Genomic DNA, 21,241 nt, shown 5'->3' on the forward strand with positions numbered 1-21,241 from the left:
AAGAATATATGATAGCTCTCATTAAAGGCAAGAGTATGGATTTTCTTTATTTAATTTATTATGTTCCAAGGGCACCTTAAAATGCATAACAAACAAAAAATGGACAATGTTTACCTTCAGTTAAGTGTGGATAAGAACATTCACATTACACATATTTTTTGTGTTGAAAATTTGTATTGAGTTTTATAATATAATACAAGTTAATAATAAGGCATCAATAAGTGGTTAATAAATACAATACTAAAAAAAGATATCAATGGAGGTATAACATTTGCTGTTGAATAAAACAAATAAATATGGAATACATAAATAGGTATATAATAAATGTTTATTTAAATAAATATGTAAAGAAAGGAAATGGTGAGGGATCCTCCATAAATGTGATCAGTGATATCAGTCACAGTGGTCAGAATCGAAAGATGGCATTTCGGCTGGAACCTGAAAGTTGAAAGGTACAAGGTCAGATTGGTAAAGTAGGCAATTGCCCATCCTCACAGTCTAGCAAGCAACGTGGAGGCACCATGAGCTCATAAAATATCTTTTGCCTTGCTTTAAATGTTGGCTTGCAAAGAATTTAAATAACTTTAAGTAAGGTAAAGGGGGAGTTAGCTGGGAAGAGATTATGCCTCTTTAAACACTACAAGAGGTAAGACAGTTCATAAAAATGTGCTTCCATACAATATTGTACTCCAGTAGCGGCCTCATCTCTTCTCCAGTGTCACAACCTCTCCCACTCAGGAGCTACTCCACAGAATTCTACTACTCTTTGAAGTCTCTAAACAGCCAGTAGGAGTTTTGTACTCATTCAGATTATTTATAACAATCTGACCGCGACCTGATAAACACCAGTCTTGGACTCTAGGGGGCAGATAATGTTACTTACCCATCGGGCCCCCCTTGCATCTGAACTAGATTTGCTGAATTATTTTGCTCTTCTGTGGCAATCCCAAAGCATCCATATAGGGATGACAGTCAAGCTCTTGGGAGCTCTATTCTCACATGATGCATGTAATTAATTCATATAAACAAAGTCTTTCTCTTTTGAAAGGTTTTGCACCCAATCTTAATCAACTTATATGTGTTTCTTATATGATGAGGACTGCTTTGAATGACCCTACCCCAGAAACGCTCCTTCTACAGCACCATTGGGATGTGAGCCTCAGTCTCTCCATGTCGTATGTTGATTTAACTTTTTCCCAAGACTCTTGAAAACCTATGCAGTTACTTCTTTTTCTACACACCCAACTGTAATGTAATTTAAAACATTAATCAAATGTCTTCCATCAGAAGTGGTTCTGGAATTCTAAGACTATGAAGGGCCGATTGTATTCTTTAATATCTAGGACAAGAATATTGTGGCACAGTAAAACAGTGGACACAATATAGAGGGACAAAATATCGAATGGTAAATGCACAGAGGGATGTATACATTTGCCATTATTAACGCCACATAAATGAAGATATATGTGTATGTTTTTTTTGGTACACAGATGTGGAATTAGGTACAGAAAATCTATGCAAATACCTTTTGACATTTTGTCTCTTGACTTTTTGTCAATGATATTAGTGCCTCACAATATTCATGTTCAGAGACACATTTGGAAGGCCAAATTATTGAACACAGTGAAAATGATGCAACATAATGTAGTGCATTCTGTGATAATACTATTTTGCTGTTTCATCACATATTAATGCTGTTCTCACAAGACGTTCTGCCTCTCTAGTACCAATATAACACTTGGGTGAAACAATCAGGTGAGTAGTTAACGTTTGCCACCGCGCAGCACCATGTGTTATATTTGATCCTTCTAAACAAGCCAAACATTTATTTGTGGAAAAATACCCTCATGGGTGACAAGCACTGCTTTACAAATCCACCTTCCATTTACATTACATTCCAGAGACCACATTGATTAGTAACGGTTAGTTGTGTGATTCTTTCAATTGGATAGTACTCACACTCTCTCTCACATTGACAGAAAAAAGCATCAAAATCTTACCTCGCCCTCTGTAGATAGTATGAACTCGCACAACCTGAGAGTGCTGTTCATCATTTTGATCATGTTCTCAAGCTGATAGATAGAGAGAATGGAAACAAGAAGGCTATTTAGACTTGTAAAACTGTTGATATATTTCTCTCTAAAATGGCAAAACTGGTTGATCCTAGGTAATACGATAGGATAGTATTTATAAAGCGCACTTATACCAGCTGGTGTCAAGGCGCTAAGTGAACAGGGAGAAGTGACAGCAACAACAACCTGCTAGGAGGCAAATAACCAGGGGCCAGATGTACGACCGGGGCATTTAGCGACCTGCAAATTACGCTCAATTTTGAGTCGCAATTTGCGAGTCGCTAAATGCCATGTACAACAGTGTCAGAGACACTGTTTGTGATTCCCAATGGGGTTGCACAATACATGCCTCATCAGTATTCATGAGGCACTCGCAGTTTGCGACCCCAGTAAGAATGGCTGGCCTTCAAAGGTATGGCGACTTGCTCAACTTAGAAGACCTCCATGTCTGGGACTGCTTTTCAATAAAGCAGTTTTTTTTAAAATCCAGCCCCTTTTCCTTTTCCTTAAAGGAAAACTGGATGTGTTTACAAATTAACGTTTTTGTTTTCCCCTGCATTTGCAAAGTGGAAGGGTCCCCTGGGGACACCTTCTCATTTGAGAGTGCATTATCACCCTCTTGAAGAGGGCGGTAAATTGTGAGTGTTTTGGGACTGCAATTGCAATCGCAAAACATCCTTACATAGGGTAGCAAATCGCAATTAGGAAGGGACACCCTCGGAATGCCCCATCCTAATTGTGAGTTGCAAATCCTATTTATCAAATTGCAAATAAATTGCTACTTGCTAAATAGGGTTTGTACATGGCCCTATTAGATTTTGCATGTGCAAACAGGTCGCTAACCCATTTGTGCATGCAAAAATGGGTCATGCATCTGGTCCCAGGTCTTCAAGAGCTTCCTAAAGACCTGAAGGGACTCTGCCTTGGATATCAGAAGGGGCAAAGATTTCCAGAGTTTTACGGCTGCCACAGAAACGGAGCGGCCACCCCACTTGCACCTGCGAAATCTGGGAGTGACCAATTTTTTAAGAGAAGATTTTTTTATTCTTTGCTCAAAGCCAATGCCAGCTGTTTCCTTTGTCTAGTTTAGAAGTGAGGCAAAATTTGATCCTAGAGTGAAATGGAATTTTTGAGCCCATAAGTTCTTGTTTGTCCACAAGTAGGATCAACCCAGTGTATTGTTTTCTCATCTCTCACAGAAGAGGTTTGTCTAGTAGTCAAGACAATTGTTTTAATTAATCCCTGTTACCAGCAGGAGATAGATTCCAACTGTTTACTCTATGCACTAAAACCGTCTTTGAAATTAAGAAATCAGCTCTAGCTTTCTAAGGGTACCAGTGGCTGAGAGACAGATTGAGTTGCTACACCATTCACTCCTTGCTAGTATCGTAAAGAATTCCTTTGTTTCTGAGAATGGAGTGCATTTTCCACAGGCAGTTATTCCTGTGATATCTTGCAGATTTACTTTGATTTGTGAAGATGGAATGGAAGAAACAGAGTCCGAGAGAGGAGGCACATAAACATGATGTTATGGTATTTTAAAGAAGACTCACATGTTTCTCAGCTGCTAAGGTGGGGATGTTGAAGGCATCTCTGTGTTCCGGTGGTGTTACTTCTTCAAGTAGTTTATATGGATACTGAAAATATAATAAAAAAGATCAGCATTACCAAGACCATTGTCAACAAATGTGGACTGTTATAAGTTCCAGAGATGGAACTAAGTCATGAAACGCTGCACACCTCAAACAACTAAAAATGGAGAAAAAAAATTGTACAAGTAACTGCATACTATGCTTGCTTCCTATTTTGGCATTTCACATCCATAGCACCTTGTGTTCATCACCTTTTAAAGTAGAAGATATGTGTGAGTGAAATGTTTCTATTTGTGAGTAATAGATCAAAGATGCAGAAATAGTGAATAATGGTGAGCTGGTAGTGTACAAGTGTACTGCTACTAGAAGTGCTCACCCTGCTCTTTACTCAAGAAATCTTATATGACTCCTAAACAATACATTTTCTACCTTATTGATGAATACCATCCTGGCTCCAAAGGGATCATCTACCATTGACATATCACTCTCCTCAACTACATTGTAAAGAGCATCAGGGAAGAAATTACTGGGGGGGGGGGGGGGGGGGGGGGGCGGGCAAGCACCCTAGGATTGTGGCCACATTTTTAACAATCTGGTGTCTGCTCTGAGAATCGTGCTGAATCCGACCCTTAGGCGACCTTTTTTCGGTTGCAAGCACCTGAAAAATGGCCCTCATATTCACCCCCTTTGGCCCATCCAGGGAGCCCGGGATGAGAGAGATCATTTTGGTGATCGACAACATGGGTGTGCGTATGGCCTGCCGAGAGATGGCCTGCCGGTGGCAAACTCCACCTGGAGCTGTGAACCCACCGTGGCAAACCCCCCTTTGCATCGATTCCTGGGATGAGCGAGGGAGAGAAGACAGCTGATTAGCCGGGGTGTGGGACAAAGCTGTTTTCACTTCCAAGCGGTAGCTCGTAATAGCGGAATGGGTACCTTAAAGTGGAGGAGATGGGCTGGGCGCTATAAGTAGCCAGGACTGCAACTGCATCCTGGAAGAGCTGACTATGGGGCAACCTTTTCTCTGAGGCAAAAATCCATGAGGCGGCCTCCGCGCTTTTCCCCTTCAGCTTACCCAAGCCGGGGACAAGAGAAACGCATTAGGCAAACAACGCCCTGCCGTGAGACTGGCATGACGCTAACGAACACAACCTGGAGCTGCAATCCCACAGCAGCGACCCACGTTTACATCAGCATTCACTCTTGGGGCACAGCGAGTCAGAAGAAACAGTCACATGGAGAAGAGAGGTAGGGACCCCCTTTCACCTTTAGGCAGCCACATGGGCTTGTGACAGCCCAGCCAAATTGGCTGACGAGGGTAGATGAGACAGACTGAGCAACATGAGAATCCAGGACAACGATTGCAGCCTGGGTGGGTGAAAACCCGCACATGACGTCTCACCCCAAAGGTAGGAGATGGGCACACAGCTTCCCCCTCAGGAGGTGACCCCCCAGGAGCCCAGAGATCCTGGGAGACTACTACAGCAAACACTGGGCTTGGACGGTCAAACAAGTACAGCAATACTCCACCTCACTGTGGTGTCTCAAGAGGATAGAGGGCGTGGCCCCTGTCCTGGACCAGCGTAGGCAGATGTTCCCTGTATCAGGTGTAGGGGGTGACCCTCCTCTGCCCTTATGGCTGGTGGGCCTCCCAGAGGGCATGTAAAACCAGCACCCAGAGAAATTCCTCATGGATCCTGGATTGTGAGTTTTCCCCCTACTTTGTTCTGGAAAGGGCACACCGGGTGGTTGCCCTAAGGCCTCCACCGGGGGGGGGACCCACTAGAGCCATTGTCATCAGGGTACTGAACTTTGTGAACTGATAATATATCCTGTGGCAGGTACGCCAACATCTAGACATCCATTGCACCAACTCCAGGGTTATACTCTTCCCTTATTACACAACTAAAGTGCAGCTCCTTTGTAAATCTTTCTTAGAGATTAAGTAGAAAGTCAGGGCTGTGGACATTCAATATATGCTGATATAACCTGCCAAATTGAAATTAATGTCACAGTGGAGAACCATTTTCTTTGAGAGCCCGGAAGAGGCCTGGGAGTGAGCAGTGGAGAGGAAATAACTGCCCATATAAACAAAGGAGCCAATGACATCTCGGGAGACTGTAGGGGGTCAACCATCCCACCCTAAGAAGAAGTGTAGCAGACTGATAGGAGGGCAACTCTGGTCACAACCAGAGGACAGACGTAGAGCATCCTCCTCAGACAGGAGAATTTTGGTACCCTTCCTTCCTTTCCTCCATGTATAGCTACAAATGTTGTCTCATTCACTTATGGAGAAGAGACACATTGCCTCCAGATAGAGGGGCTTGCTTGGAGCGAAGCTACACAAAACTATGGTGATTACTTTCTGCCGACTTCATCCCTCCCACCCCTTCACACCCCACCGCTGTTACCTGTGCCAGCCGCGCCTGAAGTTGCGTACTATAGGGCTGATTTCGGTTGCAACACTATGCCTCAAGCAAGACACATTACACGGCCACGGACCCTAGTCAAACGGGCTCAATGACTCGCCAAGACCTCTGACAACAAAACCATCCACTAAAAGCTGTTGTCTTGCAATGTCAGTGGGTTGCTGGATAAAATAAAATGCACAACAATTCTCAACAGGTCCACAAGCTGACCCTGGTGGTTCTATTGTTGCAAGAGACATATTTGCTTGGGAGTAGGGGTTCCTTTTTGGTACAGCATGGCTTTAACTGCGTATATCATGCAGGGTTTACTAGGTGCTCAACAAGAGTTACCTTTCCCCTGATGGTCACGCATGCTATCTGAGACACCATGGATAGATATTTGGTGGTTACTCAATTTCTGAATGGCATCCTATGGATGGTAGTGTCTGTGCATATTTCACCGAACCTGCAGGCGACCACAATGAAAGATCTGATGACAGTTATCACCACAGTCTCGGAGTGGGACCTTATTGTAGCAGGCCACTTCAATAATGTCATGCACCCACAACTTGATGTGAAAAGAGAGGCTCAACCCTGGTGCCATGGGTGGAGTCCCTGATGCTTTGCAATCAATGGAAAGCAAAGAACTAGTCAGTATGTATTATTTTCACTGCTGGACTCCGATTTCTCAGAAGGGTACCATTGGACCACTGACCGATTTAACTAATTGGGGATGCCTAGGTCTAATACGCACTGAAACCTTCAGGTTGGGTGACTGAAGTATGTTAGATTTTTGGAACACATGAAGGTAAAGATATAACTTTACCTCAGAACAAACGCCACAACAGATGTCTCCCCAATCACATTGTGGGAGGGAAGGAAAGCAGTTCTTCAGGGGAACACAATAGCAGACCCTGCATGGGCAGCAGTGTCCGATTCTCAAAAACAGCGAGAATATGGGAACATTGCTACACAGGTATGCAACCAACTCTGGCAGACAGGTTTGTCCCATAGACACGGGGCCCGACGGTGAGGTGACAAATGTTGCTGAGGCAATCGGCAATGACTGCACACATTACTATGAGAAACTTTACCAATCAAACACGTCGGGCACGTGGAGCAACAACACCCCATAGCTGCGGACCTGATCATGCTGCAGGACTTGGATGCACCTCTGTCGAAGGAGGAATTATTTTCAGCCTTGCAGGAGATGCATTCTGAGAAGGTGCCCGGTTCAAGTGCAGAAAAGGTTACACCAACACTACTCTCTCACTTCTTTACAATGGTCGAAGCTGCAGGTACAGCTATGATAATTCCCTATCATATCTAGGGGGCCTCAGTTGTAGTTTTCCCCAAACCATATAGGCCACCTACAGACTGTGCATTTTACAGCCTGATTCCCCTAAGTAATATTTAAACCAAAATATTTGCAAAGGCCGTAGCACCAGGGTACTGAAACAGGTGAGATTCCTAGTGATGCAACTGGACTTAGAGAAGGCCTTCGACTCAATTGAATGACCTTTCCTCCACGCATCATGGAAAAGATTAATTTTGGCCCTAAAGTCCTTCAGTCTGTAAAGATGTTATACACAGTGCCATGTGATAGGGTCAGAGTGAACACCATTTACTCACAACAGTCCAGCTAGGCAGAGGCCACTGGCAGGGCTACTAGTGAAGTAGTGTGGCTCACTGGTTAGAGGCGGCAGACCCGAGAGCAGAGGACGGCCCGGGACCAGGGTTCGATTCCCGACGCGGCAGGTTTCTAGGACCAGGGTCAGCGGACTCGATAATTCTCTCGCCTCGGTGCCCACTCTGATCAGCGATCACACTCGGCAACTCTGGGCACTAGCTTGCCTCATCTTCACTAACGGCCCCATCAGACCGCCGGGGATGCCTGGTCTCACCCCGGAGATACCCATTAAGGGACCATCTCTCAGGGAAGCCAGGAAGGGTTTCGCAGCGGTCTAAGCACGGGGACACTCCGGTGCGCGTAAAAACCCAGCGCTATATAAATGCCCCTATTACTATTACTATTACTATATCACCTGCTGTCTACTCTCCTGTTCGCTCTTGTGATTGAAACACTGGCCAAATAGATCGGGGGATGCGCAGGTTTGGGGCTTGAGGTGGGGTGTAGAATTAGGGTACTGCATCTCTTTGTATGTGGTATGATGTCCTCCTTTATATTCAGCACCTAAACCAACTGATCCTACAGCTGATTTGCATTCTAGAAATCTACAAAGAAGAAACAGGCCTGAGAGTGAACTGGGGGAAATCAGTCATAATCCCTGTGGTGCCATTCCTCCAGAGTTACTTCCAGGTGATCTGGAGCACTTAAATAGTTGGTGTTTGACCTGTCAGCCCGAGGGTGGTCTTCCCCAATCTTTTTGCCTCCACATTTGGCTGAATCTATTGTTGGTCCTAAGACTCTGAGCGCTTTACCACTCTGAATCAGTGCTAAAGAGCATGTGCTTCTTCCTTAAACATGTGTATAATTGGTGTATACTTAATCGACCTGTTTATTTAACTTGTAAGTCCCTGTAAGGTGGTATATCATATACCCAGGGCCTGTAAATGTAGTGCTACTAGTGGGCTGCAGCTCTGATCGTGCCACCAACAGAAGAAGCCTTTCAAACCTCTCTCAGGCCTGCAACTGCAGTGCCTGTGTTTGCAGTTTAATGCTACTTTGATTTGGCATTTAGAACTACTTACTAAGCCTTAAACTCCCCCTTTATTACTTATAAGTCACCCCTAAGGTAGGCCCTATGTAGCCCTAAGGGCACAGTGTATGCAAGTAAAACGTAGGACATGTACTTTTCTGTTTTGCGTGTCCTGATAGTGACAAACAGCATATTTCACTTTTCACTACAATGAGGCTTTTTTGTGTTTCGTATGTTTGGAATGGTAGTGATAAATCCTACTTACTGGTGAAGTTGAATTTAACATTGCTATTTTAGAAATGCCGCTATGCTTTAAGAAAGTATGCAAAAGAAACAATTGCTGGACAGAATGCTGGACAATGCAAACATTCACCCCCGGTCACAAGGATCTGGGTTTAATCTATCATTCTTTTGCTTACCACACCACCCCAGTTTGGACCCAGCCATATGCAAATCAGTCTTGACCCTGTTCCTTATGGGAGCAGTCCAGCCTGAACTGCCAAGCCAGGTTCAAGACTGATTTGCATGTAGCTGGGTCTGAACTGAAGTGGCGAAGTGAGCTAAAGAATGATGATGCATTCATCCCAATCTGTGACAGGGGGTGAGTGTCTGAAAAGTGTCAGCGCTCCGTACATCATTTCCTTGTGTTTGCTTTGTTCACAATAAGAAAGTAGACATTTATCTGCACATACTGCGTTGTGTGCCTGACAGCCCATCTCCAATAATTGGAGTAAGTGACAGCTACACTTTTTGCATTCCCTCTTGACAGCCACAACCCAGAAAAGATAGGTGTGTCTGAGTAGCCATCAACATGCATTTGTATTCTGATGGCCTTACCTGGGCAGAGTGCAACAGAGGGTCTAACACTTTACTTGAATAGGCAGTGGCCTGTCCCCACACAAAGGACTGATTATCCCCTATAGATAGCCTGGAGGACAGGACTGGGCTGAAAGAGGAAGCTGTGCACTTCAGAGAGCTGCTTTGAATTCACGAACCAGCATCAAAGGCACTTTTGGCTATAAGTCTGGGTCTCTGACCAACACGCCCCACTCAAAATCAGGCACTTCTGGATCTTGAACTGAATCTATGTCAGAAGGACTGCTGTTCTGCTTAAATGACTTATCTTTGGCTTGCAGGCTTGGAACGCCTGCTTTTCTCTGGTGTTTCTCTGCTGTCTGCTTTTCTCTGACTGCCCTGAAGGAGAGCTGGGCTCTGCCTATCCTCCAAGTGATCTCCAAGGGCTTGTTGGCTGGCCTCCTATTGCATGAGACTGAGGGACATCAAAGTCTCTATCCCTGCTCCAGTACCTGAACTCACTGGAAGTGGCCCAGACACTTGCAGCATGGAATTTGATGAATTGTATGTCTGTGTTTAACCGAACTGGCGCATCAACCAGTTGCAGGAGTAAAATGGGCACAGCGCATCAGAACTAGCGCTTTGCCCTCAGAGATCGATACATTAGACTGCGTATCGCCTCGGCGGCAGCTTGGTAAGATCGATGCATCCCCTCGACTGTGTCGCAGAATCCGATGTGGCACATCACTCAACACATCTACCACCCATTTTCAGAACTGACGTATCGCCTTCACTACGTGGAGCAGATCAACACATCTCACTGTTTGAGACCAGGAAAGGTACTTTTTTCACTTCTTCCTGCCGGGGTTCTGTAGCTGGCCTGCGCTTCCACGCGTTTGGCCTGAACTTTGACCCGATACAGCGCAACCTGAAGTAACCTTTTTAGAGCTGCTTGCTTCTAGGTGCTTTAATGCATTTATTCATTTAAAAATGTTATATATCTCAACTTCTATACATTGGATTTTTGTCATTTTAGGCTTGTTTTGGTTATAATATAATTGTCTATCATTTTCTAAACCTGTCTAGAGTCTTGTTGTGGTGTATTCATTGTGTTACTGTGCATGTGTGTGTGTTGCACACATACTTTGCACATTGTCTCTTTGGATACCCCTGAGTGTTCTGTGCCAAGCTGAGCACAGGTTATCTTTTAGTGTGTATCTTGCTTATCCTGACCAGGATTATGGCTTCTGCTTGGACAGGGTGCGTACCTGTGCCAACCAGAAAGCCAATTTCAAACACTGAGGCATGCTCTTATCAAGAGACCCAGAGGAACGCTAGGGCAGGAATATAACCCCTTTGACATGCAAAATTAAGGGACATATGGCAAGATGGAACTCTCTCCCCCTGATCATGATGGGGTCTATAGCCCTCTTCAAAATTGTGGCCTGGTCACAGCTGTTGTATGTTTTGCAACACTACCCCCACAAAATCCCTAGCCTTTTTTTTACAACCCTAGAGGCCAACTTCAATAGCAACAAGTAGCGAGGATCGTTGCTGTGAATCTCCCATAAGAACTGCATAAAATCCCCTTATGATGGTGGACTAGGGGCAGTAGACATCAGACTGTATTACTTTACTGGGCTGCCCAGCTGGTTGTGGTTATTGATTGGATATTTGGTGCACGGGGACCCACTACGAGACGCACATGGACTTTACCAGGCAAGCACCAGGGTTTTGGCTGTATGGGGAGTCCCTCCTACCCACTCCCCCGGCCATTCCAGCCATTCCAGTGATTAGCTGGAAAGAGGCATTGCAATGGATATGAAAGTGGAGGGTGCCCACTAGGAAGAAGCCATTGTGGAAGGGTACATGGCTATGGAGAACAGTAGGGCTCAAGTGCACTGAAATAAGTTGGGGATCTCTAAATTGGGAGACGTCTGGCAGACACACCATATGATGTTCTCTGACCATCTCAAAGCTGAATGCAATTTACACAGAACTTATTCCCGGGTTGGGACAGGTAAGGGGACAAAAACTGATGGTTGGGATCAGTTGTTTTTTGGCTAAACATCACATAGCGGGCCATTGAGGATCCGGGGGGCCCTCCCAATCTCAAAGTGGCTAAGAGGGATGGATTTCTTCTTTTCAGCTGAGGAAGCAGTGAATAGGTCCAGAGGGGGACCACAAAAGTATGATAACATCTGGGGACAGTAAAAAGCGCATCACAAAATACCCAGAGCGGCCCACCCATAGGAAGTTGTTGGGGGAAAAGCACACAGTTTACTGGGGCACAGACCCCTCTATAGAGCACCGAACTGGTTGCAGTGGACTTGACTGTGGTCTACTTCATGGTATTTTGGAACTAAATGGGATATTAAGAAAGGGGAGAATCAGGTGGATGGCGAAGCAGTGTCACAGTATTGTGATCTTAAAATTGTTGAAAACTAAGTAAAATATTTTTTTTAAAGAAATAAATTACTATCCAGCTACAGGAAATACAACAAGAATTATCTCTTGTGCAATAGCTACTCTCGAATTAGGGTGAAATGCAGCAATGAATCTCCACCAATCTGTTCACATCACAGTCAAAGCTGACCCTGCAGATGTGCCGGCTGAATTTCTTCACAACTTTTGGTATTATTGACCCAAGTCCTACAAACTAGCATGGGATTTTCAGGAAGGAAGAAATACCTCAATATGGTTGGCTGTATGTCTGCCAGGTCAGTAGAGTACATGCCACCACTGTCCTCTCCAAACGGAGTACACTATTTGATGGTCTGGCCCATCCATCAACACTACAATATTTATGAAGTTCAGATTATAGAAATATCTATGCATACATACATGCAATATCAGTGTAGAGTGTTAGGTTACCTAGGAAGAGGTGGGACTGCTGTTGTGACTGATGTATTCTAAGAGAATCAAATTACATGTTTCTAGATTGACAACTATTGGTTAAAGTAGGCACCTCACTTCAGCCTTTGTAGGTGCTGTTGCATTTCTCTAAACTCTTCATCTAGTCTGAGCCTTTCATTGTCTTGCTTTATTAGCCACTGATCATCTACATTATCCCTTTCATAACCCTCAGCCAATGCACAGAGACTTTAACAGTTATTGGATTGCATAATTTAACAAGCATTTGCAATACATTAGGACTCAGGTTTTTGATATTTAGAGCAATTGACGTACATGACAATGCCTTTTACCTATATATTTTGGTTTGGAGTGAAGTGGATGTATGTGGTGTAGAGTGGAAATATGTGGGTTGTATTGGACATTGTTAGTTTTGAAATTGTGTTGTGTATTTGTGAAAGGGAATGTTGTGGCATAGTGAATAGATAGGGATGAGAGCTGCACAGAATAGATAGAAAAGAAGATCGAGAGGAATAGGTAGTTTGTGCAGGAAGTGGTGATTGATATTGAGATAGGGTAGCAAAAAGAAGGGAACCGCAGGCCACAGATGCATACAGTAGGACCACATGTGTAAGCAGAAGACACCCAAAGCAGAGGAGGAGAGGATGGGTTTGAGGGATTGAAATTTTGAAAAGGCACGAGAAAGAAACTGTGCTTCAAGACCTGAAGAGAACCATATGAGAGAGGCGGTAAGAGTGTGTGAGGGAGCGAGAGATAGGGGTGAGAGAGAATACAAGTGAGAGAGAGAGACAGAAAAAGGCATGAGTGGAAGGGGCACCCATGGGGATAAGCGAGAGGTGGACCAGTGCAGAGCGTGAGGAGGTACAGGAAGGTAGCGTGTGTGAGCAGGCAGTATAGAGAGGAGACAGTGTATGTGAGGGAGGGATGAGAGGGCAGTGGTATTGCAAGATGAGAGCGGGTACTGTGAGTGTGAGGGAGAGATGAGAGGGGCTGTGGGTATGTGGAAGAGAGATGACAGGTTTGGTGGTAGTGCAAGTGTTGGATTGAAATTGTTTGTTGTGGAATTGTGTGGCGTAGTGTGAAGTTGTGTAGTGGAAATATGTGGCATGGTGTGCTGTGGAATTATGCGGATAGAATTTAAGAGTGACAAAGGTTTCAGTAAATGGGAAGCCCATGGGCAGGCTGAAGCCTATGTAGTAGATGCAGTATTTCTTGGTTTGAGACAGCTCATGTGTGCTGTCTAAAGCCAAGACCTAAAAACATGACTTAATCTAACTGTGTAATTTACCATCAGAGAGATACCTGAATAGCGGTGCAAGGCTTTGCCTGTACCAATGCATATATGTTTTCTTCGCATTCTCAGAGTGAGGCATAGAGCAAGATAGACTGACCAAGCAGACACTGTGGTTTATGAGTAAGTGGGAGCAGTATGCCTGACAACAAAAATGGCTGCGTGTGTTTTGGCCACGGTATAGGGGTAGTGGAAAAATGTGTAGATGCAGACATAAATGTGCAATATGGCATCCTGTCCTTGGGGGTATGCACACAAAGTTGCACACATGTGTACAAATGTAATCCTAGGAAAATCACATGTACATGCAAATATGGTGTAATCCAATATAATAAAAGAAACATATGTAACAGGTTTCTTCAAATTAGATGAGTGTAAAATGACTCCAATGGTTCTCAAAATGTTCATAGTGTAGTACCTTACAATCTGCCACTCTTTTCGATCACATACCAACCTTACGACCCACAGTTACGTTCTGAGAAAAGTAGGCGTTGTTCCTATTTTATTGAAGAGGTGGCACACGGATTGAGAGGTTGCTTCAGTGCGGCCCACACTGCAGTGAAAGGCCCCTCCTGCAGAGAGCCCAGGTAGGCAGTGGCAAGGGACACATAAGCTTTTGCATTTTCAAATCCACTGGAGTGTGAGAGGGTACCTAGCCCCAGGAGTTAGAAAGAGAGAGCAATAATAAGGGCACGTTATACAAATGAAAAAGCCCAATAGGGACCCATCTCAGCACCTGTTTTTTAGTACTGCTGGTGCACCGTCAAGACCCAGCCCACTTAAAGCCCTGGGACTACGTGATATTTATTTGTGCCTACCCACCGGATGCCAGTGCACCCATTCCCTGAGCTGCATACTCCTCAGCATACGCTCCCTGCACAGACATGCAGTAGAAATCTGGGACTTACTCAGCGGAACCTAGGCACCGCTACTACACCTACAACCAGCAATGCCAACCAGCCTACCATCACCGCATGGACCCCTGTCACCACAGAAGACACAGCTAAAACCATGAGAACCATACACTCAGGAGCCCCCACTGACCCCAGCCCGACGTACATCTACCACAGAGCCACCTCCCCTATAGCACCCTCAAAACAGGCATGTTTCCCGGTGATTGGAAACACACTGATGTCAAGATCCTCCTCAAGAAGCCCTCCGCAGAGCTGACAACCTCCAGAACTATAGATCCATCGTTCTCCTCCCCTTTGCAGCCAAAGTCACCGAGAAGATCGTCAACAACCAGCTCACAAACTTATAGAATCCAACTCAATCCTCTACACTTCCCAATTTGTATTACGTAGTAACCTTAGCACTGAGACTGCCCTTATAGCCACCACGGGCAACATCCGCACCCTCCTCGACCAAGGACACATGACTGCCCTCATCCTATTAGATCTATCAGCAGCCTTCGACACCGTCTCCCACTGTGCATTAACCGCCAGTCTCTGCGACGCCGGAATTCAGGGGAATGGATCCGTTCCTTTCTCACCTCTCTCCTCCCCTTCGCAGCCAAAGTCAAACAGAAGATCGTCAACAACCAGCTCACGAACTTTATTGAATCCAACTCGATCCTCTACACTTCCTAATCTGTATTCCGTAGCAACCTCCGCATGAGACTACCCAACTAGCCGCCACGGGTGACATCCTCACCCTCCTTGACCAAGGACACATGGCTGCCCTCATCCCACTAGACCTATCAGCAGCCTTCGACACCGTCTCCCACCGTGCACTAACCGCCAGACTCTGCGACGCCGGCATTCAGGGGAATGGATCCATTCCTTTCTCACCGGCCGAACTCAAATAATCAGACTCCCGCCCTTCCTTTCTGAACCAACAGAGATCAGCTGCGGAGTACCCCAAGGATCCTCTATCAGCCCCACGCTCCTCAACATCTGCATGGTCCTTCTTGCCACCATTGTCAGAAAACACAGACTCAGGATAGTATTCCACGCTTCCGACACCCAGCTCATTTTCTCATTCACGAACCAGGTACACGAACTGCAAATCCTATGCCTAACGATAACGCTATCCTCATCAATTACCCATTACTCTTATGCAATGTAACCCAAACACAAAACCCCTAACACTAGCAGCATAATTTACACCTACATTCCATAAACCTAAACCTAGTTCAATCCTGCAAAGTATCCTTAACCTTAAGAAAATCATTTACCAATACCCTGTATCAAACCCATACTTCATCTCTAGCCATAAAGGTATCCCTAAGACTAACATTAAACAAAAACTGTTCCATAATTGGCACAATATACACAACCTGGAGTCTATCACTGCACCTAACTTTAATGTGTCCCATTACTCCTACTGTAGCTCTTATTCACACACACACACACACTCTCTGGTATTAACACTACAGTCAACACTAAGGGGAGCGCCCTAAGTGTTGACTGTAGTGTTTGCACTACAGTCAACACTGAGGTAAGCACAAATTGTACCATGATACAGAGGAGCAAACTTATCTAGGTCATGATGCAGTGTCTGGCCATACCCTTTTCCCTGCCAGACTGTTTTAAATGGCCTCCTCTACAATTTATCACATGTTCCTAATGTTCCTTTTTGTAAATTTTGCATTCCAGCCCATTTATTACACTTCATCCGGCCTGAGCTGGAAAGAACGACTCAAAATGGAGAGTAATGCCACAGCTGGAGAGTACGGCCCCAGCCGGAGAGTAAGGTCTGGGTGTGTAGAGTTTGGCACAGAGGCGAAGATTCCGGCCAGACTGCAAACGTATAGATACGACTCATAAAAGACCTCTTTGAATACCAAAAGTCATAAATAACTTCTGTGAATACCAAAAGTTGTAAAGTTAGACTTTTGTCTCAGATTGCCTTTGCTATTCGGCCCCAGGATGTCCTGAATGTAGCACAACACACCAGGGCCAGTGAAGGTTGCCTCCTGGCTTAAGCCAGTCACTATTTCAACTGGAGTTATGAACAGAGCCCTTCCCCTTTCCTCAATGTATCTGTATTGTGTATCCTGTGGATACAGAGCCCAGCCTTTAGCCAGGCCTGGTGTTTGATCCTGAGTACTCCGCCACCTCGGAGTGCAGGGACCGGTCTTAGACCCTGTCTTGTATTGATTCCTAAATGCGAGTCGCCTTGGAGGGCAGCCTTTCCCTCTGTGCTCTATCACTTCTGAAGTCATGAGTAATGCAAAGGAGGAAGTAAAGTTTGAATGTTCTTGTTGTTTATAGTGAATTTAAGACATTGTTGCATTTGGTATCATAAGCCCATTCAAAATAAATATTTAAATTTCTTTTGTTTTCGGTATTGTAGACCACCTACGCCTTTAGACATATTTTTGCTTTTCTTTCTTGTAAACTGTTATCTAATTGCAAATTACACTTTTATAGATGTGAATCGCCACTGCTGAGGAAAGTTGGAAATATGAGACAAAAAGAGATGCATGGTTCTTACCAGGTCAATAGCAAAAAGATAGCCTTTGTACTCTTCAATCACCCGACGGCTTTCGAATGGATGAGTCTTGGCACATGTTTGAAATCCAATTATTATATCCTGCAAAGAGTGAAAGACAACTCACAGCATTAGGGAAACATTAACCAAACACAGGCATTTAGGAATAGAGATTCCATATTCGAAAGAAATTATAATGATACGGTTCTTGATTGGACCTTCAGTGTTTACAACTGGCAATTACAAATGGTTCTCCACTAGTAAAGCAAATATATTCAGTTTCCAGAAAGCATGATTTAAGGATACCCCCTATACAACTATGCTGGAGTGTCCTTACCATGCTACTGAAGAAACATCTATAGACAATAAGATGAGAGTTCAGTCACTATTTGTGTTCTGTAACTTAGTTCTTTCTGGTTTTCACCTAAAGAAACTGCAAGGACTTTTTAGTACACAAGCATTTGGGAAGAAGGAGTGCATTTTCTTTAGAAGGAATGCTTATCCTCTCTTCCTCAAGGGTACTGTGCAGGGATTATACCAGATTCTGCTCTGTCCTTCATTCTTTGAGAAATCGCCCCCCTCTGACAACAGGTAGAAACAGACAGCTCTGTTATCTATTTGGGCCTTTCTGAAAGCTTCACAAAGCTTTAGATCGTCATCCCATTTATCTGCTACATTGATTAAGCTTGATTTATATAAATAATTCACTTGTGTCCATCAAGACGGATCACCTAAAGAGGCAAAAATAATCCCTGATGAAATGCAGCAGTAGTAACCCGAACAAAGGCACTACACTTCTAGTTTCAGCTAGCTTAGTCTTCACCCACTCTGCGGAGGGTTTCCACTCTGATATGATTTGGCTATCCATGGGGTAGATATCACACTTTTGGGTGACAGGATGTGCTAAGTGAGGAAGGTGTTTCCTGTTATCATTAATTTACCATCAAGCTCCTTTAATGAAGTTACAATCCAGAACAATATAACCCAGATGTTCTTCAGTTCCTTAAGACTCCATGTGCTTGTTCTGGTCATACAGGGTCAAATTTTACCTAAGGGGAATAGAAATACACTTGATACTTACTGCATGGTGAGGAGTTGTAATAAACTTAGTAGAATTGAACATCTTTCGAAGGTAACGTAAGATCAGCTCAGTATCATCGCATGCGGCGAGGCACTTCCCGAGGCACCGGAAAATAAAACCCTAATATAGGAGTAAATTAAAGACAGTCTGAGTTAAGAATGAAAAGAAACTCCTGCCCACTCTATGAGAGTAATACTTATAGAGGAGTATTCATCTTTGATTCACTCTACACATGTCTTCAACTCACACTATGAAACAACTCCTAATGAGTTGAGCGAAATGTTTGTTATGTTATGTCATGTTATATCTTCTGGACATTGTAGAGATTTGGATATGGCCATGAATATGACTCAAAACAATGAAGAGGGAGGACTGGGAGCCAGTAAAGGTCCAGTACCTATGCTCCGAAACTGCTAATCCAAAAAGCAGTTGAGGTACTGTTCCTTTCAGGAAGCAAAGAAGAAAGAAAGGCTGACAAAGAAGGGAGAATCCCTTTGATTATATCTTGGTGCCATCACACATCCATGAAGATGTACTATATCATCATAGGATGTGCTCCTCATAGGGCTGGTGCTGCAGTGCCCCACGAAGGGTCGCTTTAGCAAAGACCTTTTTAGGTTTGCTATCTGATGACATGTGCCAGTGTGATGGCATTTTGAATGTGTGGGGTGGAGTGAATGGGTATAGTGAAATGAAGGGAGACTAAAACAGTCTAAGAGATACCACGCAGGACTTTAATGTGATGGTTCCCTCTGCAAGATTGAAAAACGTAATTTGGTAGGGGCTATTACAGGGACGTGATGTATCCAAGTAGCCTAAATCTGTAAGTGTGGTCAGGTCAACATGTTTTGCGCATGATGGTCCAAAAAGGATCCAAAGTGCTTCTTCAGAACCTAAAAGGGGGGGGTAACCCTACCCCACACCTAAGACGTAATTTGCAGTGTAGGTATTGCCCTAGAAAAAAACTTCTTGTTCAAAAATTTTAAAATTGATCATCCAACCTAGAAACTAAATTAGAAAATAAAGAAGACACACTGTAAACAAATTTGTTTCATGTATGGCAAGTAACTCATGTAGTCCTGTTAAACTTTTCAGAAGGGAGCAATGGTGTATTTTCTGCCTCTCCATGAACAGCAAAGGTCTGAATGATGAAATCCCTTGGTGCAAGGTGTAATTCCCATGTCAGTCTCCTGCTAAATCAGATACTCCCTTACAATGGATTTATTGACATGCCGTCATACAGGGGATCTGATCTACCATTTCACCATTGAGACCATGTAACATACCTGCTTTAGAGTCTCATATACCACAAAAAGCAGTGCTTATGATAAGCCTTTTGTGACTTGCCATGGGTATCTTCTTCATTACTACAAATGTTTCTGTGGAAACAATGAGGTGGTACCCTTCATAAGAAAACATTTAACTGTGTTAGTCTACTGTTTTAGACGCCGTTTTACTAATATAATTGATGACTTTGGGCCAGCCCACATTTAACCGCACCACAGACTCCAGGATGGCCACCACTGAAGGATGATACTTCTGTTACACCAGCACATGAGGGTCTCACTCCTATGACTTCTAGCACACCCCTACTCTTCTCTCTTATCCTCATTAGCCATTTGCCCAACAGTGCTCTCCAAGCATGCAAATCCATTGGCAGTAGACTACTTAGCCGCCCTTGTTACTTATTAAATGTGACCGCCCATATTTACAACATGAACATAGACGCCAATATGCCTAGAATAATCCATGAGGGATGGCAAGCACTTATGTGCACCTGACTTGCTTCCCGTCACTATATATGCGTGAGCACTTAGGTGCCCCATACATTTCTCTTACCATCACCTTCCATTAAGAAAACCTTCAACTGTCTTAGTTTACTGCTTAGATGCCACCTTTCAAAAACCATGGTTGACTTTGGGTCGGCCAGCATTTCAGCACTACACACTCTGAGATGGCCGCCAATGAGGGGTGATACCTCTGTTACACCAGCACGTGAGGGGCTTGCTCCTACTGGCTCAAGGTTACCCCTCCTCTCCTCATTGGCCATTTGGTCATCACTTCTTCCCGCAAATGCACACACCACACCTGTAAAAATCACTCCAATTACCTGCACCTTAAAGCAGAGGAGAATAGACTCTTGTGCTTTTGAACTATGGGGCATAATACATTGTATCAAAGTGTAAGACCCTGCACTCACACCTGAAGACAACCAATCACTCATGAAGCGATGTGTAACACCACCAGAGATTGGTTTTATGTTGTCTGTTCCACGTATGTCCACTTGCTTTATCTGTTATATTGTAAGTACAAGTGTGTTTTTCACATTTTTCACATTGTGGTGACTGATCAGCACCAATATTAGCATGAACATTTGTACCTTTGGAGACAATGTGATACAGTGAGCTGGAAAAGCGATTCCAGTGAATCATTGGACCATATATACAAAACATTTGCTTACTGTGTGTGTTTTTTTTATATTCTCATTTATTTTCTAGATTGGATGATCAATTTTTAACTTGTTGAACCGGGTATTTTCTTTTGAGGGAATACCTATACTGGATGTCACGCCTTAGGTGTGGGAAAGGGTTATCCACCCGTTTTTTAGGTACTAAAGAAGCATTGTGGATCCTTTTTAGGCCATTGGGCGTGAAACATAGCGACCTGCCCACACTTTAGGCTACTTGGGTACATCACCCTACTAAATTATATTTTTTAATCCTTGCAAGGGACCCATCACATTAAGGTCCAGTTTGGTATCTCTTAGATAGTTTTAGTCTCCCTTCCCTTCACTTTAGACTTTCACTCCACCCCTCACATTCAAAATGCCCTCACACAGACACTTTTCATCAGACAGCAAAAATAAAAAGATCCCCGCTAAAGCGACTCTTTGTGGGGCCCATAGAGCATTACAGTGATGGCCTTACAAGGAGCACGCCCACTATAAAGCATGACATCCTCATTGATGTGTGAGGGCACCAAGAAATAATCCTTAGGGTTCCGCCTTCTTGTCTGCCTTTCTTTCATCCTTGC

General features: G+C 44.1%; 1 protein-coding gene across 1 annotated transcript in view; it reads right to left on the bottom strand.

Annotated features, from left to right (window-relative positions):
• Positions 1–393: 393 nt before the first annotated feature.
• LOC147749180 (maestro heat-like repeat-containing protein family member 1) overlaps positions 394–21,241 on the bottom strand; it is a 60,117-nt gene continuing 39,269 nt past the window's right edge. Inside the window, exons 10-14 of the mRNA XM_086936542.1 lie at positions 18,209–18,328; positions 17,131–17,229; positions 3,626–3,709; positions 2,001–2,072; positions 394–438 (exon numbers count right to left, since the gene is read on the bottom strand). Coding sequence (XP_086792668.1) covers positions 394–438; positions 2,001–2,072; positions 3,626–3,709; positions 17,131–17,229; positions 18,209–18,328 — 420 coding nt within the window. The remainder of the gene's footprint in view (positions 439–2,000; positions 2,073–3,625; positions 3,710–17,130; positions 17,230–18,208; positions 18,329–21,241) is intronic.

The sequence above is a fragment of the Lissotriton vulgaris genome, chromosome 1_1, assembly GCF_964263255.1.
Source record: "Lissotriton vulgaris chromosome 1_1, aLisVul1.2, whole genome shotgun sequence".
Taxonomy (NCBI): Eukaryota; Metazoa; Chordata; class Amphibia; order Caudata; family Salamandridae; genus Lissotriton; species Lissotriton vulgaris.